Source organism: Bombina bombina, chromosome 3 (genome assembly GCF_027579735.1).
Source record: "Bombina bombina isolate aBomBom1 chromosome 3, aBomBom1.pri, whole genome shotgun sequence".
Taxonomy (NCBI): domain Eukaryota; kingdom Metazoa; phylum Chordata; class Amphibia; order Anura; family Bombinatoridae; genus Bombina; species Bombina bombina.
Window position 1 is genome coordinate 616,454,660 of NC_069501.1, and position 27,890 is coordinate 616,482,549.

At 36.8% G+C, this 27,890-nt stretch overlaps 1 protein-coding gene across 1 annotated transcript in view; it reads right to left on the reverse strand.

Moving 5' to 3' along the window:
• ADGRB2 (adhesion G protein-coupled receptor B2) overlaps positions 1-27,890 on the reverse strand; it is a 540,900-nt gene that overhangs the window by 321,685 nt on the left and 191,325 nt on the right. The window contains exon 4 of the mRNA XM_053707236.1: positions 901-1,065. Within this exon, the coding sequence (XP_053563211.1) occupies positions 901-1,065 (165 nt within the window). The remainder of the gene's footprint in view (positions 1-900; positions 1,066-27,890) is intronic.

The window sequence follows — 27,890 nt, forward strand, 5'->3', positions numbered from 1 at the left end:
GTTGTGAAATTAACTCACATACAAAGGCAGCACTGAAGTAATGTGTGTATATTATCTGCTTCATCTTATGTGAAAATAGTTTTATTAATCCTCTGAAAGGCTGAATATTTTAAACTGGATGATATTATTATTGCATATGAAGTAGTGTAGTAGCTTATATGACAATGTAAAACGCCCAGATCTGAGGTGTGGTTTGCACCATTTTCCAGTTCGTTGTAGTTTATCAATTTATTTGGTGCCACTAAACATTTCTTAGTAAAATGTCTACAGATTAGCAATTAAATCCCAAATAAATGCAAAGAACTTGCTTGTTTCATACAAATGATGCAGATGTTGCTCAGTTTATCGATAATAATAGAATAAGGCCTAGTGTGTCAGACCTCTGAAGCAGAGGAGAACATATGCAAGTCAGTATTTGGTTATGGATAATATGAGTTTGCTGAGTGACCTTTAAGCCCAACTATTCAGCGACAATAAGGGGTGATAAAACTGACAAAAAAAATTAGTCAGATATGCATATTATATTCAGAGAAAATAAGGCTATAAATTTGCAAAAGGCTGTAAAAATACAAAGCAGTAATTGTAGCAGTTGCATAAAACCATTTAACTTGTAGAAGAGTTGGTGACACAATATTATGAGTGTTTTATAGCAGAGCATCTGAACTTTTTAGTGGCTGTGTGTGTGTGTTTGTGTCTGGCTGTGTGTGTGTGTGTGTGTGGCTGTGTGTGTGTGTGGCTGTGTGTGTGTGTGGCTGTGTGTGTGTGGCTGTGTGTGTGTGTGTGGGGGGGTTATTTCATGCACAGCTTAATATGTTTGCAAGGACATTTGCCTCACTCTGACAGTCTGTTTGTTCTTACCCAGAACACAGTATTAACACCACTGTGCCCACATCCTGTTACCTGGGCAGTCCGGGTTACTGCACTCCCTGTTCTCAGTTAGCTGCCCTTTGCACTCTCCGCCAGCCTGGCTTGTGCTGCTGCACTTCCTGCTCCTCTGTTGTGTCCCATTAGAACATGTCACTGAGCATCTCCCCCATGGACCCCAGTGCAGCCACTGCCCTTCCACTGAGCATAAAGTGAGAGAGAAAAGAGACAGAAAGACATAGTCCATGTGAGCAATCAACCAGACCAGCTGTGCAGCCTTACCTCTGGGAACGGCTGCAACAACACTATACTTGCAATAAACAATATTTACTGTGCAATCCCATTCTCTAAGTGCTACCTCATAAAGACACACAAGAGAGAGAAATGTTTCAACCACAGAGGGGACATCTCCTGACAAGGACAGACTCGGGAATTGTTTTCTACTGATGAGATGAATTAATCAAGTGAAAGCAGATAGCCCAAGATAAATAGGGCCAGCTGCTTGTGAAGCTGACTATTAACCCCACTTGGCTGGCGGAAATGGTATATGCATTCCTCTGCAGTTCATCTGACCTTACAGATAGAACATAAGTATTGTAAATCAAGGTCTGGAGACCTAGGATTACTGCCTGTGACTTATGCTGTGAGGCTAGAACTCACCATGTGCAATATAGAATGTGACTGCAGATGAGAGACGCCTGCTCTTCTTTCCTCTTCAGACTCTCTATGACTCTTGGTCCTCATCTTGAGCTTCTGATGCTTTTTAGTTAGTGTTTTTTGATCCAAATTAAACTAACAGCTTAAGAAGCCATAATGGGCAGTTGTAGGATGTAACATTTTGAACTGAGCTGCAAGAAACACTGTGCTAAAAAGGAAACGATGATGTACAATATTTCCTTAGGGTTAGTTAAAAGCTGTTTACATTTAAAGGGACACTGTACCCAAAATGTTTCTTTCAGGATTCAGATTGAGCATGAATTTTAAGCAACTTTCTAATTTACTCCTATTATCAAATTGTCTTCATTCTCTTGGTATTTTTATTTGAAATGCAAGAATGTAAGTTTAAATGGCGGCCCATTTTTGGTGAACAACCTGGGTTGTCCTTGCTGATTGGTGGATAAAATCATCCACCAATAAAAAAAGTGCTGTCCAGAGTACTGAAACCAAAAAAAAATCTTAGATGCATTCTTTTTCAAATAATGATAGCAAGAGAACGAAGAAAAATTGATAATAGGAGTAAATTTGAAAGTTGCTTAAAATTTCATGCTCAATCTGAATCACAAAATAAATATTTTGGGTACAGTGTCCCTTTAAATTGAAACAAGGGTAAGTGTCCAGTCTAGGATTTTACTGATACAATTTTATAATATTCTTATTTATTTTAACATAAAAAAAAGATAAAATAAAGTGAAATTTGAGTAATGGTATGGAGAAATATTTGGGAGCAGTTAGTAAAAGGGAAGCCCTGAAATCAACATAAATCAGTAGTGATTTATATTGAGCTACTTCTGCTCTAAAAAGTGTGAGTGTGCTTTCTTGTGAAATTAGGGAAAAGGGAGTTAAGAGAATGTTTTAACTTGAGGATGAAATATTGGGTTTGTCAACAATAATCCCTGAATAAAATGTAAGCTACACTTTTTTCATAGCTGCTTCAGTATTAGAACAGGATCACAATACGTCTGGTTGTTAGATGTTAGCTCCTTACATCTGGTCACAATGGTCACCCTGATAACAAGCTTCTTTCCCCACGCACAACAAACACTTTGGTACACATAATATAGGTACCATTTCTACTGCTCCAGTGACCCTAATTGTGATTGTCCCACTACAACCTCAGACCCACTAGAATTCACGGAAACATTTCATGAACCCACATAAGCACAATCTGTATCCTAACATCAAAGGGACTCAAACTGACCACTAGCACCCAGAGGACTGGGAGGGCTCAGGTTTGACAGTGAGCCCATAAACTGCAATCTTGACTCTTTTATCACATAAAGGGATTCTACATGCACTTAGTGATTGCACACACATATTGATTAGTAAGTATGCTCTTTGCACAGTCCCTGGAACACACTTACAAATCACCAGTGCTATAATCAGCAAAGAGATATGTACTGTGCATGGCGCTGGTGTAACATTTTTATCATTGTATTGTTGCAGCTCATAGAATATTGGGGCTACACATTTAGGGCTCAATTTATCAAACCCTTCGCCTCTCTACGACTGCAGGTTTTCACAAGAGAACCTATAGCCAGTATTTATCAAGCAGTGGTCCTCAGACCGCTGCTTCCTAGCTCTTCTTCACCTCTTAGGTGGAGAATTTCAATCTCCCTGGTGTCGTCCGACCGGGAAGATTGACAGCTCCTGTCCGCGCGTGAATGGCTTGTGTTGGCAGGGGGTGGTATTGCACGCAAGCACAAAATTGCGCTCACGTTCAATGCTGAATACTGCTAGCAGATTGCTGTCCACCAGAGGCGAGCTAGAGCGGACAGGGACGCATATGTACACCCCTGTCCGCCATGGCTTGATAAATCAAGCCAGTAGGATTGCTTTAAAAAAATATATATATATAGGAGGAATAGATTTACAATACAGAATCCAGGATTATGTTAAAAAAATACATTCAGAAACAATATTAATAACTACAGGCTGGTGTTAGACTTTTTGGGGGTCTAGAGGTTATAATGTTGTATGAGGTTGGTGTTAGAGGACAGTTGTGTTGGTGGGCACAAGTAAAGAAGTTGGTGTTGCCAGCGCAGCTGGAGGTTATATGGCAAACTGAGGTGTGTGTTGGTTGCTGTTATGGTTTATTGCAGTGTGAGGTTGCAGGCAGTATATGTTACTGTGGGGGGAGTGTAAGTGGATCACATAATACCACATATGTAGTGATATAGGAACCAGTGTTGTCTCGGTGAGCAAATCATGTAGAGCTGACCATCCCATAATGAGTTTTAACCTGTATAAACCTAAAGTAATAGCTTTACTTTAGGACAGGTCATGGTAACAGAAAATAGATTTTCACTGGGATAGTGACAGGCTTCAAATAATAGTGACATAGCTTGGATGATGATGCAATTATTGCTTTGATGTTTCCAATAAAAAATAATATCAGGGAATTATTTTGATAGGACTTTATTTGCTAATTAATCATAATTGATGGCAACAAGGCTGAGCTCTAGGTCAGAGTATAGAACACCTGTAAAAGACACTGTGGGGTCTATTTACATATGTGCGGACAGACATGATCTGCTATAGCGAACCATGTCCGCCACACATCGATAAATGCCAACAGCATATGCTGTCGGCATTTATCATTGCCCCAGCAGTTCTTGTGAACTGCTGGTGCAATACCGCCCCCTGCAGATTCTCGGCCGCTAGCAGGGGGTGTAAATCAGCCTAATCGTACATGATCAGGCGGATTGCTATACGTCGCCTCAGAGGCGGCGTATGAGTTAAGAAGCAGCACGGTCTTAAGTCTGCTGCTTTTCAACTCCTGTTTCTGGCGAGCCTGAAGGCTCGCGCAGAAACAAGGGGAACAGGGGCCATTCGGCCCTTGTTAAATAGACCCCTGTATCCTTTAGCAAAGAAAGAAAATTATTTACGCTATGTTTTACATATTATTACAAATATAAAGATTAAGCTCGACCTATTTGAGTTAATAAGTTGGATTTTTATATTGTAGTCATGTGACAAGTCGGGCACTTGTGGTATTACTGCTATTTTATTTTGAGCTCTCATTTTACCTGTGTTTGCACAGGTGAGTCTGGAAGGCCTGGCTACAGTAATGCCTGAGAAGCACCGCTCCCCCCACATCGCCAACACTATAATAAAGTATTAAACCCTAAACCTCCAGTCCCCCACATTGTAACTACTAAACTAAACCAATTAACCACTAGACCGCCGCCCCCCCACATTGCAAAACACTAAATTAAACTATTAACCCCTAAACCTAACAAACCCGTAACTTTAAATTAAAATTACAATATAACTATCGTAAAATAAATAAAAACTTACCTGTGAAATAAAAATAAAACTAACATTAAACTATAAATTAACCTACAATAACTATTGTAATAAAATAAAAAAATACTACCGATTAAAAACCTAAATTACAAATTTAAAAACACTTAACACTACGAAAAAAATCTAAAATTACAAAAAATAATAAACACTAAATTACGATAAATAAAAAACACTAAGCTTATAAAAAATAATAAACAAAATTATCAAAAATAAAACCAATTACACCTCATCTAATAGCTCTATAAAAATAAAAAAGCCCCCCAAAATTAAAACACCCCCTAAACTACAATAAACTACCAGTAGCCCTTAAAAGGGCCTTTTGTAGGGCATTGCCCTAAGTTAAACAGCTCTTTTACCTGTAAAAAAAATACAAAGTTCCCCCAACAGTAAAACCCACCACCAGCCAACCCCCCTTAAAAGGGCATTCAGCTCTTTTACAAGTGCCCATCCCTTATCTAAAAAAAAAAAAAACACCCCAAAAAATAAAAATAAAAAAACCTAACAGTAACCACATAAAATCTACGGTTCCTAAAGTCCGGACATCCATCTTCATCCAGGCAGCGAGAAGTCTTCATCCAGGCAGCGACACCTTCATCCATCTCGGGGACGTCTTCTATATTCATCCCGGTGGCGCAGAGCAAAGCTATCCTGGAAGTGGATCCCATCCTGCATGGAATGTCCTGTTCATAGTCACCGCCGTACATTGAAGTTGAATGCAAGGTAACCGTTTCAAAATGGCGTACTTTGCATTCATATTGGCTGATTTGTTTCTTCAAATTCAAATCAGCCAATAGGATGAGAGCTTCTGAAATCCTATTGGCTGTTCAAAACAGCCAATAGGATGAGAGCTACTGAAATCCTATTGGCTGTTCAAATCAGCCAATAGGATTTCAGCAGCTCTCATCCTATTGGCTGTTTTAAAACATTTTGAAACAGCTACCTTGCATTCAACTTTAGTGTACGGCGGTGACCGTATGAAGAGGACGCTCCGCACAGGATGGGATCCACTTCCAGGATTGCTCCGCTCCACGCCACCAGGATGAAGATAGAATACGTCCCCGAGATGGATGAAGGTGTCGCCGCCTGGATGAAGACTTCTCGCCGCCTGGATGAAGATGGACATCCGGACTTCAGGAACCGTGAGTAGATTTTATGGGGTTAGTGTTAAGTTTCAGCAAAGGATAAAAAGAGAAGGAGGCAAATGAAATAATAGAAGTAAATTGGAAAGTTGTTTAAAATTGTATGCTCTGCCTGAATCATGAAAGAAAATATTTGGGTTTCATGTCCCTTTAATGCTATTTTTTAAATGATTTTTTTATCAGACAGTGTAACTGCACTGTTAAATGGATTTTGATGTGTTTTGAGCAACTTTTTTGTCTCGCATAACAGTTAACCAGAACTCTGAAGTCATGCTAACCCGACGCACATTAAATTTGATTCCGCTCAAGCAAACACGTTTACTTTCAACTCGTAATATGCAAACTATTTCCATTGTTTGAAAAAAACTGCTAAATACCCCCATATCACTTGTGTGCTACAGTTAGCGCACAACTCGTAATCTAGCCCTATGTTATTATAATGTCTGTTATTGAGACTTTAATAAATAAATACGTTTAAAATACCAGAACATTTTCAAGTTGGCCAGCATTAACCATTTGTTTACAATAGCATTTCCCCAAGGGTTTAATATAGTTAATCATACCTTCTGAGACATGGACGGCTTTGGGAGCCACGTAGGAGTACACATTCAGAATCCAGTGGATTTAATTACAGATGCACTATATTTTTGTATTTGCTACCTATTGTTGCAAAAAATATTGTTAGTCGCTTAAAGGCTAAGCTCCCATTCGATACATTCCAACCCCTTTAACATTAATTAACCAAGAACAAACTTCTGAATAAAGACACACACAGAGCTGTATGAAAAAGCATTTTGAGGTCGCATTTATTCAAACAGTTATAAACCAAAATTCAACTAAGACTTTTCTTGAAGTGACTTTACTAGAGGTGGCGGCCTATGAGGCCATATTAAACCCCATAAAACTAAAGGTCAGGGCCCAGCTTGAAGTCTGGGTGTGCCTGAATCATGGCCCCAAATATTATAGTATCAGGTGCCCTAAGGGTTCTACAGTCAGCAGGCCCGTGGGGCAGGGCACACCCCAGAGCTTGAGGACATCACCGCGCCCATTAGCTCAACTGTCACCCCTGCGGAACCCTGTACTGAAAGATTGGGCTTTGACCTCCTATTGCTAGGAGATTACCATTGTAGCGACTCCAACCTATAAGACACTGAGGCAATGTGCCATACAACACACTACTCCCTGGGGAGTGCTCTAGCTTAACAGACGAGGGCTTATTAAGATTAGGCCAACTAACCCTATACCTGCCTACAGCTATACCAGCAACCCTATGGGAGCCGTTATCCTCTATTGCGGCCACCAGTCAGAAGCCATTACCTTCCAAATGTCTTATTCTACATTTCCCTCTTTTTTTTTTTCTTTTTAAAACATAGGGAGGGAGAGTGGGTCAAGCCTCTCCACCGGCATCCAGAAGAAAAGAGGAAGAGAGGCCTTCTCCCTTCACTTAAGTATGGTGAGTACATTCCCTCCCAATAACAAGCAACAATGTTGCAACCATGAAAACCACCCCAGGGGCTTTCATGTCATCTAGGGAGCTAGGCCTTTAATTTCCTTTCTGGATACAAGTTCCCTGCACTACTAAAAACATTGCTACCTGTGCAAATATATTAGTGTTTGGATTCTTCTCTTGTAATTCGGGTTCAATTATCCATGAATATAAAGACAGCTTAATACAGTAGAAGGGCTTAAAAATCTCTTAATCGGCTCTGAAAAAAACTGACTTCCTGTGTCCTGGCACTAAAGATCTGTACTGTAAAATGCTTTGGGGGAGCTAATGTATATAAATAACCCTTTGTATAAGAGAAAAAAGAGAAAAAGCCCTCATTACAGCAAAAAAAACTTCAGCTGCCTCAATGGGGAAGTGCATAACAATTCAACTGTAAACATGGAGATTTAGGTTTTAGCTCATATTTTCCTGTTTCATATTAAATACAGTTTAGGCCCATTATTGCAGGGAATACACAGGGCAATGATTTGCACTTGATTCATCTTCACCATATTTCCACAAGTTCTTAAGACTGACATATTGACAATACCTTAAAAAGTCCTAATTTCAATATTTTATGCTCACATTCTAAATTGTTGCACAAAGATAATGAATAATATTAAAAGAATGTCATGTTATAGTGCAAGTAGGAACGCAGCAGATGGAGATAGACTTGCAGAGCTATAAAATCTTTTGTCTCTGTTTTTGCAGTCTGCAGAGAGATTAAAGGGTTAACCTTGCATTTCTGTGATTGTGCCCCAGATACGCTTTGGAGAGTTTTCTGCTGCACATAAAGTCTAACATGATAAATGTATTTAAGTACCTAAGGAGACAATATACAGATTAAGGTCAAACATTATTGTGGGCTGGCTTGGAAAGTCATACGGGAGCCCATAAAGGGAAATGGATTGAGGGTGAATTTCCACATAAATCAAAGACATCCACATTATACCTCGGGAGATATCCTAGTTATGATAGTGAGAGATGAGCCAAGTTACTGTACTTGTTACAAGACGCCTGGGCATATAGATTAGTGAAGGGGAAATACTGGTGTCTGTGATAGAGAATTAATGTACAGAAAAACATGCCAATCTTATAAAGTGTTTATCGTAAGATCAGATCTTTACTTTTTGGAAAACACATACCTCAAAATAACAAAATGATGATGTGGAAGACCAATGAAAATATGTAATTCACTTTTTTTTTTTTTAAAGGGACAGTAAAGTAAAAAATTAAACTTGCGAGATTCAGATACAGGGCTGCCTGCAAGCCGCGATGCCCAGATGAACAGGGGTGGACATGTCTGCCCCTGTCTGTCTGTCGCTTGTTAAATGGACCCCACAGTCTGTAAGTTTAAACAACTTTCCATTTTACTTCTATTATCACATTTACTTTGTCTCTTGGTATCCTTTGTTGGAGAATAAACCTGTGTAGGCTCATAAGAACTCAGGAGCTCGCACGTATTTAGTACTCTATGCATCAGTGTTTTGCAACATTATTTTAGCAGTGTTATACTTGGTTGCAAACACTGCTGTCATAACATGCTAAAGACATGTGCACGCTTCTGAGCTCCTTTGGGCCTTCCAAGATTGTCTTCAACAAAGGATAACAAGAGAACAAAGAAAGTTGCTAGTAGTAGAAATACATTGAAAAGTTTAAAAACTGCATGTTCTATCTAAACCATGAAAGTTTATTTTTGATTTTACTGTTCCTTTAACTTAAAATAAGTAATAAAGCTTTAAAATGCCTAGAAAAGAGAAAGGATGTTGAATAATGTGACTGGGTATAAATATTTGTTAAAATGAAGGTGTACGTTTTTGCTCAGATAGACAAAATCGGAGAAGATCAGAGATAAACTTGGAAAATTTAAAAATTGCCACCTTCAAAATTCCCTGATAACATTATACAAGACATCAGCAATAGTATCAATTACAAGATGAAATATGACATTGCAATTGATATTATCAAGGACAAAGTAATAAATACAAGGAATTTTCAGCAACACGATTTGCCATAAGATTATAAATTGATGCTGCACTGAAATATTTACCCAGAAGTACCAATAAAATACTGCTACTCTAATATTTCCTCTGGCCTCCTATTTCCTTTAATGCATCAGACTACCACAACATGGACACCACTATATAAAATACTTCATTGTTAATGCTTCGCCCAAAACAGAAGAAAATAAAGACTATATTGAAAATTAAGAGATAAATGCTATTCTGAAATACTGACCTATCATCTTGGTACCGTCCTCCTTGTTTGGCAACATCTGCAACAAATATAAGCACTATGTCATTTCATCTAGCAACAGTGTACCAGAACACTGACCTAGCCACATTATACCAAAAAGTAGACAATGTACACAACATAAAGTAAAACATAGGTTTCCTAACTTTTTAAATCTGGGGCCATCAGTGTTAAACCCACCCATTCTTGAGCTGTCTGAGACTCCCTAAAACATTATTATAAATAATCACACAACAAGAGGAGCTGGAGAGAAGGCCAACACGGCTGGATTTATTAAATATAATGCTGAAAAGCATGAGAAAATTGTTTAACTTAAACAAAAACAGGGAGAGGTCCAAACATTAAACTATAAGTAGTATGAGTGATCTGCGGGACCTCTGCCAGGCCCCGCCCACAAAATTTAAAGCCGGCAGCCATCAGAAAAAGAGGGCCAGCAGGCCTGCGAGGAGAGGCACAGCAGGCTCCGACCTGTTGTATCCTGCCCCTCCCATTAGCTCTACCCTCTCACCTATAGGTTCAGGCAAACATTTGAAGGACCCTAACCCCACCTGCTAGGGTGGTAACAAAATACGCCCTGACCTAGTAAGGATCCGGGTAATGCTAGTTGTACCACAAAACATCACCCAGAAGGGCAAAAATTAAGAGCCATGGACTTACTCTGAGCTAGCACGAATGTGCATGCCCCTGCCACGCAGACTATGGTAGCCAAAAGGGCTCCAAACTACCTTGGCGCCACTCCCAAGTAAACCTTCAAACAACGAAGAGGGCGGGAGGGAGAAACAGAGCAGCCGGATCCAACAGAAAAGAGGAAGAGGATTCCCTTACACAAACTTATATCAGGTAAGCTGAGAACCCACCCATACAAAAGCAACAATGTTTCAATTCCTTACTCAGACTAGCTCCTAGGATAAGTTAACCCTTAAGACGCTCCAGGTAAGAACTTGCTCTTATTTAGTGGACATATTCTTCACTCAAATTCTGAGAACCATGTTGGAAGTTCTATTAATCAATATCAATGCTCATTTTTAACTTCAATTGACATCAACTTTAGAAAGATAGAGAAATAGTATGATGTCAAATCCAAAGCTTTCAATAAAACCTTACTACATAACTTTGTTTTGCATATAAGGGTATGGAGTTGGAATGCTACATAATATTTTCTGGCTAAAACATTAAACCATTTGGGGAAGTGGGAAGCATGGAGACCTCAGTCCTTCACTTGACAAATAAGTATTTTGTTTCCATGCTGCATGTTAATTTCATTTGAGTTCATTGTATCCTCAAAGTAACAACTTAATTCCTGCTTTTAGGTTTTATATGCCTTAATATAAAACGGAAGACAAATTATTAATAGTTGATTTAACAACTAGGGGCCGAATTATCAAGCTCCGAATGGAGTTTGATGCCCCTGTTTCCGCACGATCCTGCAACAGCATTATGAGGCTGATTGACACCCCCTAATAGCGGCCGAATGGCTGCGAAACTGCAGGGGCGGCATTGCACAAGCAGTTCTGGTGAACTGCTTGTGCAATGTTAAATGCCGACAGAGTATGCTGTCGGCATTCAGCGATGTCTGTCGGACATGATACTCTACAGCGTATTCTGTCAGACAGACATTGATAAATCGGCCCCTTAGTCTTAATTTTATATCATATATTATTATTATACTTTATTTATGAAGCACCAACATATTCCGCAGCACAAACAATTATATAAAACTTTTAAGAGACAGGACAAAATTTGACAAACAAATACAGGAGGAATTGAGGGCCCTATTCCCGTGGGAACATACAATCTAGAAGGATAGGAGGTTGAGAAATAGGAGGTAAGGACCTCAAGAGTGAGAAAGAAGTTAGTACAGAGTTAGATTAGGGAAATATTAGGTAAGTGAACGTAATGTATTGCTGGGTGATAGGCTTCTCTGAACAAAAAAGTCTTCAGGGAGCGTTTAAAAGAAGAAAGATTAGGGGAACACGAGCATCAGTGTTCCAGGGGGTAGGTGCTGCACGACAGACGTCCTGCAGTCTAGCATGGGAAGAGGCAATAGTCGAAGATGCGAGGAGCAGGTTATTGTTGGATCTTAGTGGGCGGGCTGGAGTAAACTTGTTGATTAGAGAGTATAGTTAAAGGGGAGCAGCATCGGTGAGCACTTTTTAGATAAGGGTGAGGATTTTGCATTTAATTCTGCGTTGGATAAGGAGCCATATTTTATGCCTTGATAAGTGCTTTTTCAATTGGGTGATACAAAATATATAATTGTATAGCACATCTCCATATTCAAACAAAGAACAAGGGCGGACTTCCGGGTAGGAATATGCAGATGAGATTCACAATAACTGACACGATTTGCTTGTAAAATCTGACTACCTCAGTGAACTGTTGCTCAAGTCATAGCAGACAGGGGCAATAGCAGACCTACTCAACAGAGCCCCCCCCCCAAAGTAATTCAGTAATAACCTTCTCTATGTAATGATTTTGATGGGATTTACCATGAACTTGTAATATCAAGTTGCGAGCTAATGTAAGGGTGGTCCAGCAATATTGCTTATTGAGTCCTGTGCTATTATTAGTGTGCCACTTGTAATCGGGGCCTTGGTATTTGTATGTATTTGAATGTGTATATAATATACCTCACTTATATTCTTCATATTCATTAGTTTAAAAACAAGGGGTCAAATTACAAGTAGAGCACAAAAATGCAAGCGGTATGGAGCATTAGCATAGCTGCAATACAATTAAAAAATAAATTTTTGTGATGGTATTAGAGTTCTATAGTTAATATATCTTGTGCGCACGGCAGTACAATGGGCGCTACAATATTCATGTCAGATAGAGCAGGTGCGTAATTTCCCTCAGATAATAGATTTCTCTATTAGCCTACACTAAAATTCATGCTGAATAAAGCTTGAGCGCTAAGCCAATGTTGTGCAAAAACTCAGCTCAAGTTGTAGAGTTTTCGTTTAAGTTCTTTGCTATACAACATCCATGATTTGAATGTGCAATAGCAAGCAATAACAGTTAATACCTGGTTTTCAAAAGCACTTAATGTGAAAGCAGTATTTTTGATTGAACGTGAGCTCGCTGAACTGATCTCTTGAAATACCAGTACAACGAGTGCGCAACTACTGCTTCTAATTAAAAGTGTAGTGTCCACTATTTATGTATCTGGTACCTTAAAAAATGCTTTGGTTAATCATTTGCTTTAATACCTGACGTTGTGTTATTGATTGCGTAAGGCAGAGTGAAAAAGTATGCACTGTGTTATAAATTGAGCTCGGATTGTAATCTAGGCCATAAATGAAAATTGTACTTCTGATCTGCAGATAGTTGTGATTCCCTGTGGCATATAACACTAATGTGCACTGACTTGGTGTCATTTTACAAGATCATCAGAAGTAATTTCTGAGATCTCTGGCAAAATGATGTAGTTTACATGATGTATTGCCATATTATCAAGCTCTCTGTTATTTATGCGGTCTAACACTGCAAGAAAAGCGGCTCCAACATTACACGGAGCTGTCGATCAAGGGAAACCATTGTGTAAAACCTTTGCCTGGCCTTCAGTCCACAAAAGCAAAGTGATTGGAAGCTATGGGCTAAAGGTTACACTGTTATTAAAGAGATTTGTTACATCACTGATGATGTAAACATTGAAGAAATGTATATGCAATGTTTTTTTATTTGTTCTAATGTCATTTATTATTTTGACAAGAAATTCCAGAAAAAAGTAGTTTGAATTTCATTAAAGGGATGTAAAGCTCCAATAATACAAAAACATAAATGTATTAGGACATTTTATTGTACTATTCCTTGTCTATACCCATGTGGTGTGGCAATTTACTCTTGCTCCTGACTGGATCAGCAGCTTAGTTCAGCTTTAAGCCAGTAGTGCATTTCCAGTCTGGAGCTGATTTAACTATGTGATTAAACACTTTGCAGGGGTTACAGAGACATTAAACACTTGATATTGTAATGTAAAATGGTTAATTATATGTAGGAAAAAACGTTGCAATATATTTTTATTGTTTTTTTTTGTTTTTTTTATCTTATTTTCCTGTAATTTAACTCTGTAAGGTATGGGCTTTTTACTAATGTTGGAAGGGAAAGTGAAAAACCTGACTTAAAGGAACACTGTACTATAAAAATGTTTCTCGTTAATGTGTACCAAATTACATTTTATATCTACTGCAGAGTATTACATGTATGGGAAATTGTTCCTTCATGTTTATTTTTGTATTAAAACAGCTATTTAAAACCATTTGTTCTACAAAACATGTCCATAACAATGAGCTAAACCTGCAAGTAAAGCAGACCTGATAATATTATCAGTCGGCTAGATTATGGGGTCTATCCGATAAAAATCGTCGCCCGCAAAAGTCGGCGATGCCAATATTTGTGCGGGTTTGGTATCCTATATACGGCGTAACCTAGAAGTTACGCGCGTATATTTCTGCCGTCGCCCGTAGTTTTTTGGGCCATAGGCAGGTATACCAAACCCGCGCAATTTGGTATCCAATATACAGCGTAAGGACTTACGTGGCAAAAATGGAGAAATCTTACTCCATTTTCACCTCGCCACAAAAAGCAGCCGTAAGAAGCCTTACGCTGACTATTGGAGCCCCGTAACTCCCTAAACTGGCTGCTAAAATAAACCTAACACCTAACGCATGCGCAATGTCTATCTCCCTGTCAACCGCGATCTTCTAAAATAAACCTAACACCTAACGCATGCGCAATGTCTATCTCCCTGTCAACCACGATCTGCTAAAATAAACCTAACACCTAACGCATGCGCAATGTCTAACTCCCTGTCAACCGCGATCCCCCGCCGCAATCCCTAATAAAGTATTTAACCCCTAAACCGCCGCCATCTACATAAACTAACCCCCTACTGTGAGCCCCTAAAACTGCCACCATCTAACTGATCTATCCCCTAATGTGAACCCCTTACACCGCCGCCATCTATATTAAAATTATTAACCCCTAATTTAATCTACCTACCCCGCCGCCAGCTATATTATCTATATTAAATCTAAGTATATTATAGTTAATATAGTTATTACATTATATATATTAACTATATTAACCCTAATTATATTAAGGTTAATATAGTTAATATAGTTACTATAGTATTTATATAAACTATATTAACTCTATCTAACCCTAACACCCCTAACTAAATTCTTATTAAATAAATCTAATTCATATTATAAACTAAAATATTCCTATTTAAATCTAAATACTTACCTATAAAATAAACCCTAAGATAGCTACAATGTAATTAATAATTACATTATAGCTATGTTAGGGTTTATATTTATTTTACAGGTAAATTGTTAATTATTTTAACTAGGTATAATAGCTATTAAATAGTTATTAACTATTTAATAGCTACCTAGTTAAAATAATGACCCAATTACCTGTAAAATAAATCCTAACCTAAGTTACAAATACACCTACACTATCAATAAATTAAATAAACTACAAATATCTATCTAAAAATACAATTAAATAAACTAAACTAAATTACAAAAAACAAACAAACACTAAATTACAAAAAATAAAAAAAAGATTACAAGATTTTTAAGCTAATTACACCTATTCTAAGCCCCCTAATAAAATAATAAAGCCCCCCAAAATAAAAAAATTCCCTACCCTATTCTAAATTAAAACAAGTTCAAAGCTCTTTTACCTTACCAGCCCTTAAAAGGGCCTTTTGTGGGGGCATGCCCCAAAGAAAACTGCTCTTTTGCCTGCAAAAAAAAACACAATACCACCCCCCAACATTACAACCCACCACCCACATACCCCTAATCTAACCCAAACCCCCCTTAAATAAACCTAACACTACCTGAAGATCTCCCTACCTTGTATTCACCCGCCGGGCAGAACTCCTGATCCGATCCGGGCGATGTGTTCCAGCAAGCGGCAGTGAAGTCTTCTTCCATCCGGGTGATGTCTTGAAGCAATGTCTTAAGGGCTGGTAAGGTAAAAGAGCTTTGAACTTGTTTTAATTTAGAATAGGGTAGGGAATTTTTTTATTTTGGGGGGCTTTATTATTTTATTAGGGGGCTTAGAATAGGTGTAATTAGCTTAAAAATCTTGTAATCTTTTTTTTATTTTTTGTAATTTAGTGTTTTTTTTTTTTTTGTAATTTAGTTTAGTTTATTTAATTGTATTTTTAGATAGATATTTGTAGTTTATTTAATTTATTGATAGTGTAGGTGTATTTGTAACTTAGGTTAGGATTTATTTTACAGGTAATTGGGTAATTATTTTAACTAGGTAGCTATTAAATAGTTAATAACTATTTCATAGCTATTATACCTAGTTAAAATAATTAACAATTTACCTGTAAAATAAATATAAACCCTAACATAGCTATAATGTAATTATTAATTACATTGTAGCTATCTTAGGGTTTATTTTATAGGTAAGTATTTAGATTTAAATAGGAATATTTTAATTAATAATATTAATATTAGATTTATTTTAATAAGAGTTTAGTTAGGATGTTAGAGTTAGATAGGGTTATTATACTTAATATATATATAATAACGATATTAACTATATTAACCCTAATATAATTAGGGTTAATATAGTTAATATAGCTGGCGGCGGTGTAGGGGGATTAGATTAGGGGTTAATACATTTATTATAGGTGGCCGCGGTATAGGGGGATGTAGATTGTAGGCAAAAGAGCAGTTTACTTTGTGACAAAGCCCCGCCAAAAGCCCTTTTAAGGGCTGGCAAAAGAGCTGTTACTTTGGGGCATGCCCCGCAAAAAGCACTTTTAAGGGCTGGCAAAAGAGCTGTTACTTTGGGACAATGCCACGCAAAAAGCCCTTTTCAGGGCTATTTGTAGGGTTACACTTAGGTTTAGTGGTAGGGATAGTTTAGTATTTTAGGGGTTAAATAATTTAATATAGATGGCGGCGGGGTAGGGGGATTAGATTAGGGGTTAATAATTTTAAAATAGCGGCGGGGTAGGGGCTCACTTTAGGGGGTAGGTAAGGTAGATGGCGGCGGTGTTAGGGGCTCACTTTAGGGGGTTATAGATTTAATATAGCTGGCGGCGGTTTAGGGGTTAATAACTTTATTAGGTAGCGGCGGTTTAGGGGTTAATACATATTTTATTGTTAGGATAGTGAGGGGGGATAGCGGATAGAGGGTTAGACGTGTCGGGCTATGTTAGGGAGGCGTGTTAGACGTGTCGGGCTATGTTAGAGAGGCGTGTTAGACAGTGCGGGTGATTTAGACTTTAGTCAGGTTTTGTAGGCGCCGGCAGTTTCTAATGTGCCGCAAGTCACTGGCGACGCCAGAAATTTGTACTTGCGCAGATTTCTGGACATCGCTGGTTTGTCAGACTTACGGCACGTTAGCATCTGACGGCGACATATATGGGATAGCTCGAGTTGCGAGCTGAAACTGCGGGTGACACGGGTTCCCTCGCTTGCGCCGCAAACTGCAATCTATATCGGATCGCGCCCTATGAGTTTTGCAGCAAGAGCTGCTCGGTGCTAACTTGCAAGTTATTGTCACTGCTCACCTCCCTCTAGCGCTTCTATTGCAGGTTTACAAAACCTGGCATTAGCAGGCAATATGTGAGCGTTGAGCAAAATTGAGCTCCATACTGCACTCCAATACCAGCGCTGCTTTTAACCGGTTTTACGTGCTTGTACACAATTTCCCCATAGACATCAATGGGGAGAGCCGGCTGAAAAAAAGCCTAACACCTACAATAAAGGAGCGTAAAGCTCCGTAACGCAGCCCCATTGATTCCTATGGGGAAAGAAAAGTTATGTTTACACCTAACACCCTAACATAAATCCCGAGTCTAAACACCCCTAATCTGCCGCCCCCGAAATCGCCGCCACCTACTGTACACTAATTAACCCCTAATCTGCCGCTCCCGACACCCCTGCCACCTACCTACACTTATTAACCCCTAATCTGCTGCCCCCAATGTCGCCGCCACCTACCTTCACTTATTAACCCCTAATCTGTCGCCCCCAATGTTGCCGCCACTAATTTACACTTATTAACCCCTAATCTGCTGCCCCCGACATCGCTGCCACCTACATTACACTTATTAACCCCTAATCTGCTGCCCCCAATGTCGTCGCTACCTACCTACACTTATTAACCCCTAATCTGCCGCCCACCAACGTCGCCGCCACCTACCTACACTTATTGACCCCTAATCTGCCGCCCCCAACATCGCCACCACCTACATTATACTTATTAACCCCTAATCTGCCACCCCCAACGTCGCCGCCACTATACTAAAGTTATTAACCCCTAACCCTAAGTCTAACCCTAACCCTAACACCCACTAACTTCAAAATTAAAATAAATCTAAATAAAAATTACAATTAATACCTAAATAATTCCTATTTAAAACTAAATACCTTTAAAATAAACCCTAAGCTAGCTACAATATAACTAATAGTTACATTGTATCTATCTTAGGTTTTATTTTTATTTCAAAGCTACGTTTTTATTTATTTTACCTAGGTAGACTAGTTAGTAAATATTTATTAACTATTTACTAGCTACCTAGCTAAAATAAATACAAATTTACCTGTAAAGTAAAACCTAACCTGAGTTACACTAACACCTAACCTTACACTACAATTAAATAAATTACATTAATTAAATAAAATTAACTAAATTACAAAAAAAAACAATAAATTACACAAAATAAAAAAGAAATTATCAAATATTTAAACTAATTACACCTAATCTAATATCCCTATCAAAATAAAAAGTCCCCCCAAAATAAAAATAAAAACTAGCTTAAACTAAACTGCCAATAGCCCTTAAAAGGGCCTTTTGCGGGGCATTGCCCCAAAGAAATCAGCTCTTTAATCTGTAAACAAATATACAAACACCCCCCAACAGTAAAACCCACCACCCACACAACCAAACCTCCCAAATAAAACCCTATCTAAAAAACCTAAGCTCCCCATTGCCCTGAGAAAGGGCATTTGGATAGGCATTGCCCTTAAAAGGGCATTTAGCTCTTTTTCCGCCCAAAGTCCCTAACCTAAAATTAAAACCCACCCAATAAACCCATAAATAAACCTAACATTAGCCCCTGTAGATCCACTTACAGTTTCTGAAGACCCGACATCCATCCTCAACAAAGCGGCAGAAGTCCTCAGCAAAACCAGTAGAAGTCTTCATCCAAGCGGGCCAAAGTCTTCATCCAATCGGGCAGAAGTCTTCATCCAGACGGCATCTTCTATCTTTAGCCATCCGGCGCGGAGCGGCTCCATCTTCAAGACATCCAACGCGGAGCATCCTCTTCTTACGACGGCAACTGAAGAATAAAGGTTCCTTTAAGGGACGTCATCCAAGATAGCGTCCCTTGAATTCTGATTGGCTGATAGAATTCTATCAGCCAATCGGAATTAAAGGTGAAAAATCAGCTAATAGGATTGAGCTTGCATTCTATTGGCTAATTGGAACAGCCAATAGAATGCGAGCTCAATCTTATTGGCTGATTGGATCAGCCAATAGGATTGAAGCTCAATCCTATTGGATGATTGCATCAGCCAATAGGAGTTTTTCACCTTTAATTCCGATTGGCTGATAGAATTCTATCAGCCAATCGGAGGACCCTTTTAAGGGCTATTGGCAGTTTAGTTTAGGCTAGGGTTTTTTATTTTGGGTGGGCTTTTTTATTTTGATAGGGCTATTAGATTAGGTGTAATTAGTTTAAATGTTTGATCATTTCTTTTTTATTTTGTGTAATTTAGTGTTATTTTTTGTAATTTAGTTAATTGTATTTAATTAATGTAATTTATTTAATTGTAGTGTAAAGTTAGGTGTTAGTGTAAATCAGGTTAGGTTTTATTTTACAGGTAAATTTGTATTTATCTTAACTAGGTAGTAAGTAAATAATTAATAACTATTTACTAACTAGTCTACCTAGTTAAAATAAATACAAACTTAAGGGACACTGAACCCAAATTCTTTCTTTTGTGATTCATATAGAGCATGCAATTTTAAACAACTTTCTAATTTACTCCTATTATAAATTTTTCGTTCTCTTGCTTTCTTCATTTGAAAAAGAAGGCATCTAAGCTATTTTTTTGGTTCAGACCATGGAAAGCACTTGTTTATTGGTAGGTGCATTTACCCACCAATCAGCAAGAACAACACAGTATGTTCACCAAAAATGGGCTGGCATCTAAACTTACATTCTTGCATTTCAAATAAAGATACCAAGAGAATGAAAATAATTTGATAATAGGAGTAAATTAGAAAGATCTTAAAATTGCATGTTCTATCTGAATCATGATAGAAAAAAAATTGGGTTTAGTGTCCCTTTAGCTGTGAAATAAAAATAAAACCTAAGATAGATACAATGTAACTATTAGTTATATTGTAGCTAGCTTAGGGTTTATTTTAAGGTAAGTATTTAGTTTTAAATATGAATTATTTAGTTATTAATAGTAGGGACAGCAGATTAGGGGTAAATAAGTGAATGTAGGGGCGACGACATTGGGGGCAGCAGATTAGGGGTTAATAATATTTAACTAGTGTATGCAATGTGGGAGTATGGCGGTTTAGGGGTTAACATGTTTATTATAGTGGCGGCGATGTCCAGAGCGGCAGATTAGGGGTTAATAATTATATTTTAGTGTTGCAATGCAGGAGGGCCTCGGTTTAGGGGTTAATAGGTAGTTTATGGGTGTTAAGTGTACTTTTTAGCACTTTCATTATGGGTTTTATGTTACGGGATTGTATCATAAAACCCATAACTACTGACTTTCAGCTCACGGTATGGATCTTGTAGTTATAGGCCTCCCAGGCAGACTCGTAATATCGGCGCAAATGAAGTCCAATTGAAAAAGGACTTTTTGAAAGCTGCGGTAGTTACATTGCGCTACGGCCAAAAAAGTGTTTGCGGTACAGCTAAACCTGCCAGACTCGTAATACCAGCAGTAGTGAAAAAGAGCCTTAACGCTGCTTTTTTTACTCATACCGCAAAACTCGTAATCTGGCCGATTGTTAGGTATTGAAATTCTAAATATGGCTGGGGGGGTTGAATGAATACAGCCAGATATTTTAGATACAAAATCTCTTTCTTCCTCCTACCCCCTACTAGGAGATCAATCAATGGTATTGTCAACTGTTTATGTAGAGAAATTGTTTGTTGCTCATATCAATATAGGTGGGGATATAACAGGAAAAAGTAGCTATTTCAAACAAACAAATAAAAGTAAAGGAGCTATTTTCAAACAAATACACTCTAGCAGATAAAATAGACCATTATGAGTGGTGAGCTATCAGTTGCACGCAAGCGATATCAGGTCTATCATGTCTGTTTGCACGCGTTAATAGTAGCGTGCATATTAAAGTTAAAAGTAAACACGTTTACTCAAGTGCAATTGAATTTAACTGGCATCGGGTTAGCACAACCTCAGAGCTCTGGTTAACTGTTACGTTCGAATAAAAGATGCACAAAAAACATTAAAAATATATTTAAAAGTACAGTTACACTTAAAATAACCCTTTCTAATAAAAATATTTTAAAAACAAATTGCAATAAAAAGTTATAAGGGCTCAAAGACATGAGCTCTCAGGTGTTAGAAAAAAAGGCTGCAAAGGGCTTTAACATAGAGATAAATACATATACAAGTCTAAATATGTATATATATATAAATATATATAAATATATGTGTGTACATAAACAAAAAAAACATATGTATACATATATAGACATATAAATAAGTGCATTGGACCCCTTGCAGTCAAGAATCGGAAAACATGTAAAATCATATTTATGCAATATTCCTATTTAATAAAGTGTTTAACTATGTACTTACAGTAAATTTTTTACCTTTTTATATTCTTCACATAGGGGAATATGTTCTAAGTATTTTAATATAGATATTCCTATATATATATATATATATATATATATATATATATATATATATATATATATATATATATATATATATATATATATATATATATATATATATACTGTATATATATATATATATATATATATATATATATATAGGTATAGATATATATTTTGGAAAGAAACGGATGTATATATGGAAATATATACAAAGAACTACCGTGCCCCTAAGAGGCTAAAGGCTATGTGTGAATAAAAATATGTGTATACAAATATAAATGAAAAATATATACGTCTAACTCAGAATGAGAGCCAGACTAACAATAGTCACTATGTTAAAAAAAAGATGATAACATTTTCCAACAATTGTATCAAATTATCGGTGCAGAGCAAAACAAACACAAAAGATACAGTTAACTGAACAATTAGTGGTCTAAAATAGCTAAAATATATAACAACAAAGGGTTCAGTATAATATAAAACGTAGTCCGTATCTCAAATAGAAAGGGAAAATCGGAGCCATTCAACAAGATGGCGTCCTGGCAGTGGTAGATCTGTAAAGTACAAGGATATATTTTTGGTGAAGTAAGTTTGGGCAGAACAGCCAAGACCCGCACACATGAAACTAATCACAGGATAGATGATCTTTGAAGCATTGAGAGCACTACTGGCTCTAAGGGTATGAATATCCGGAGTGACTGTCTGAACGCTCCTCGCTACTTCAACTTCTCCCATAACTCACTGTTTGAGCTTGCATTCTATTGGCTGATCGGAACAGCCAATAGAATGCGAGCTCAATCTCAATCGATTGAACTTGAATCTGATTGGCTGATTCAATCAGCCAATCAGATTTTTCCTACCTTTATTCCGATTGGCTGATAGAATCTTATCAGCCAATCGGAATTCGAGGGACATCATCTTGGATGACGTCATTTAAAGGAACCTTCATTCGGTGTTAGGACATCGTTAGAAGAGGATGGATCCGCGCCGGCTGCTTCAAGATGGACCCGCTCCACTCCAGATGAAAGAAGATAGAAGATGCTGCCTGGATGAAGACTTCCGACCCTCTGGAGGACCTCTTCTGGCCGGATAGGATGAAGACTTCCGACCCTCTGGAGGACCTCTTCTGGCCGGATAGGATGAAGACTTCGGACCCTCTTCTGGACGGATCGGATGGTACCCGGCTGGGTGAAGACAAGGTAGGAAGATCTTCAGGGGCTTAGTGTTAGGTTTTTTAAGGGGGGTTTGGTTGGGTTAAATTAGGGGTATGTGGTTGGTGGGTTGTAATGTTGGGGGGAGGTATTGTATGTTTTTTTTACAGGCAAAAGAGCTGATTTCTTTGGGGCATGCCCCGCAAAAAGCCCTTTTAAGGGCTGGTAAGGTAAAAGAGCTGTTAACTTTTTATTTAATATTAGGGTAGGGCATTTTTTTATTTTGGGGGGCTTTGTTATTTTTTAGGGGGCTTAGAGTAGGTGTAATTAGTTTAAAATTCTTGTAATCTTTTTTTATTTTTTGTAATTTAGTGGGGTTTTTTTTGTAATTTAGTTTAGTTGATTTAATTGTAGGTAATTGTAGGTAGTTTAGTTAATTTATTTATTGATAGTGTAGTGTTAGGTTTAATTGTATCTTAGGTTAGGATTTATTTTACAGGTAATTTTGTAATTATTTTAACTAGGTAGCTATTAAATAGCTAATAGTAAATAACTATTTAATAGCTATTGTACCTGGTTAAAATAAATACAAAGTTGCCTGTAAAATAAATATAAATCCTAAAATAGATACAATATAATTATTAGTTATATTGTACCTATTAGGGTTTATTTTACAGGTAAGTATTTAGCTTTAAATAGAATATTTTTTTTTTAATAAGATTTAATTTATTTCAATTGATTAAAATTATATTTAACTTAGGGGGGTGTTAGGGTTAGACTTAGCTTTAGGGGTTAATACATTTATTAGAGTATCTGCGATGTTGTGGGCAGCAGATTAGGGGTACATAGGGATAATGTAGGTTGCGGCGGTGTCCGGAGCGGCAGATTAGGGGTTAATAATAATATGCAGGGGTAAGCGATAGCGGGGGCAGCAAATTAGGGGTTAATAAGTGTAAGGTTAGGGGTGTTTAGACTCGGGGTACATGTTAGAGTGTTAGGTGCAGACTTAGAAACTGTTTCCCCATAGGAAACATTGGGGCTGCGTTAGGAGCTGAACGCTGCTTTTTTGCAGGTGTTAGGTTTTTTAGTGTAAGGTTAGGGGTGTTTAGACTCGGGGTACATGTTAGAGTGTTAGGTGCAGACTTAGAAACTGTTTCCCCATAGGAAACATTGGGGCTGCGTTAGGAGCTGAACGCTGCTTTTTTGCAGGTGTTAGGTTTTTTTTCAGCCCAAACTGCCCCATTGTTTCCTATGGGGGAATCGTGCACGAGCACGTTTTTCAAGCTAGACGCTACCAAAAGCAACGCTGGTATTGAGAGTTGAAGTGGCGTTAAATATGCCTGTACGCTCCTTTTTGGAGCCTAACGCAGCCCTTCAGAGAACTCTAAATACCAGCGTTATTTAAAAGGTGCGGGAAAAAAAACACGCGTAGCTAACGCACCCCTTTGGCCGCAAAACTCTAAATCTAGCCGATAGTGTGTTAATTTTAGCATTATAAAATCTGTATATGTGCCTTTATTTGATTTGAAATAGTGGAGAAAATGTTAAAAATCTGTGAGAATGTATAGAATATGGATAGATTTCACATAAAGGTGATATATTTTCAAAATATATACAGGTAAAAAACTATAATAATAAGAAAAATACTAGTGTTAAAAAAATTAAAAATATATATAATGATGGGAAAAATATAAAAAATAAATAATAAAAAAATAATAAATAAAAACATATAAAAAAATATAAAGAAAAAATGAAAAATAGTAAAAATATATATATTTGTAAATAGGCGTATAAATGAAAATAAAAATAATAAAAAAAATAAAATTAAAAACAAAAATAAAAAAATCTTTAATTAGAAAATTATTTTTATTATATCTTAATAATTAGTATATATTTATAAAATGGCGAGATATTTTATATAGGAATATGTGTATTTGGTTGTAGTTGAGACCATTATAAAAAGACATTGAGGTCAAAATCTACATTTAAGCCATTTGGACTGAGAGATTTCATATTGTAGTTCTACTTAGCTTCTTTTTGTAGTAATTTAATATTAAAGTCACCCCCTCTCCAATCTTTCTGCACTTTGCAAACACCTACATATTTCAAATGTCTAGGGCCACTATTGTGGAGTTTTATGAAATGTTAGCTGTTTAAATAGATTTGTATAATATGCTGTTATTTACAGCTTGATAAAGGCCTGGAAGGGGCTGAAATGCATTGCTCTTTTTTATTGTTTATTTTAATAAATTTGTATCTTCTACTTATTGCTGGTGTTGGTGTTCCTAAGTCCCTTTAGTCACTACTTTCAGCATTCTAAGCCTCTGTAGTATGCTAGTCTTAGAGGCTGTTTAGTGAACTTGGCATCGCTAATACCAGGCCCCACCTGATTAGAAGCAGGAGTGTTTACTAGGGGTAACCACAATTGCGATCAGCATGAGGATCCCTGTGTAAGCGTATTGCGTACCACAGTGGAGTTGAAGTTTTGAAGTTGTTGAAGTAGCGAGGAGTGTTCAGATGGTCACTCTGGATATCCACACCCTTAGAGCCAGTAGTGCTCTCAATGCTTCAAAGATCATCTATCCTGTGAGTAGTTTAATGTCTGCAGGTCTTGGCTGTTCTGCCCAAACTTACTTCACCAGGAATATCTCCTTGTACTTTACAGATCTACCACTGCCAGGATGCCATCTTGGAGAATGGCTCTGATTTTCCCTTTCTATTTGAGATACGGACTATGTTTTATATTATACTGAACATTTTGTTGATATATATTTTTAGCTATTTTAGACCACTAAGTGTTCAGTTAACTGTATCTTTTGTGTTTGTTTCACTCTGCAACGATAATTTGATACAATTGTTGGACCTTAAAGTTACATTATTAAACTTGTATCATCTTTTTTAACATAGGGGCATTTGTAAGTCGGGCTCTCCTTCTGAGTTAGACGTATATTGTTCATTTATATTTGTATACACATATTTTTATTCACACATAGTCTTTAGCCTCTTAGGGGCGCGATAGTTCTTTGTATTTATTTCCATATATACATCCCTTTCTTTCCATTTTTCTGAACTCTGAGGGGAGAGGTTATTACTACTGCTTCCAAGGCCTTAGCTCTAGCAGTCACCATTTGATTTTTTCTTCTATAGATATATATTTTACCCTCCAAAAAGCCATCATATATTTATATATATATATATATATATATATATATATATATATATTTGTGTGTGTGTATATATATATATATATATATATATATATATATATATATATATATATATATATATATATATATATATAAGAATAACTAGAAAACATTCTGCTATGTGAAGAACATGTGAATGTGAAATATTAGCTTGTGAGCGGGAGCAATAAATAACGCTCCACTCATAATCTAGCCTATTAAAGGGGACACATTTTTTGAGAATATCCCTTTAACACTGCTATATTCCACACATTCATTGGATGCACACTCTAGTGACTCATTTATAGCAGAAAAAGACTAAAATTTGTAACCAGCTCCTTAAAGGGACACTGAACCCACATTTTTATTCCATGATTCAGATAGAACATGAAATTTTAAGCAACTTTCTAATTTACTCCTATTATCAAAATTTCTTTATTCTCTTGGTATCTTTATTTGAAATGCAAGAATGTAAGTTTAGATGCCCGGCCATTTTTGGTGAACAACCTGGGTTGTCCTTGCTGATTGGTGGATTAATTCATCCACCAATAAAAAAGTGCTGTCCAGAGTTCTGAACCAAGAAAAAAGCTTAGATGCCTTATTTTTAAAATAAAGATAGCAAGAGAACAAAGAAAAAATTATTATAGGAGTAATTTAGAAAGTTGCTTAAAATTGCATGCTCTATCTGAATCACGAAAGAAAAAAGTAGGGTTCAGTGTCCCTTTAATGGACACTAATAATTTACAATTTTTTTCAATATTTAAACAACAAATACAATTAAGAAAATGTATTTAATGTCCTTTTAAACATACCCATACAAGTAAGATATACGGCAATACAATGTTTTAGTACATTAGTGCATTTTCCTATTGAAGCTTTATGTCCCTATAAAAATGTAAGTTTACTTAAAACAATTTGCATTTTTTAATTCCATTCAATAGATTTATTTTTGTTTTTGCATATTTAAATTATTGAATGGAATTAATTTTGTTGTTTTTTTTAAATTATCTTTAAACTTGTGTTAAATATAAGCTGAGCACCCACGATTGATTTCCTCCTTTTTTTTTTTATCCCCCCCCAAAGCTGTACTGCCCACCTCATTAAAAAATATGTTGTGCGTGCTCCCACATCCTGCTCTGGCACATCTGGTTAATCATATACACCAGTTCACTGCAGCAATTTGAATACAAGGCCAGGTTAAAATTACTTTTACTGTCTCTTTTACTTTTTTGGAAAACAGTAACCAACAGAAGTGAGTAGGATTCTTTTTTATAATACAGAGCACTGCTAAATGTATCTTTTTCATTACTCTTCATGCTTATCAATTTATAATATAAATGACAATAGAAACAAGAGAACCAACTATTTTAATTACAACTTGCTGAATCATAGAGTGCTCCGAGCAGAGATCACAGGATTATTTTTTTGTAATACCGTCTTAAAAGTGAATACAATTAAAAACATAAATTAACAATAGACTTCAGGATATTAGTGCTATGAAAATTTAAGTAACCCCTCCAGGATTTGAAAATATACTCTAATTCTGCTATTTTATGCTTTAATGACAGGGCAATTTCATTTTGGGTTCTTGAAATGAGACTCAGCCAGCAATCATTAATGTAAATATACAATATAATGACTAGGAATATAAATATTCACAGAAAGGAGAGGACAGCACTACGCAATTATCTATGTCATTAGCATGTTCAAACTACAATAAAAATTACATGTTAAAAAATATTGTGTAGTTGGGAGATTAAACTTTATTTTTGTCCTTTTTATCTAAAAGGCGGTGTTTTAAAAGAATTCAAGTTTTTTTTTTTTTTAAATTAGATTTAACTGTCTCTTAGATTATGGAAGTTGTCCCTATTAGCCAGTTTTATTTGCAGAAACAAATATATA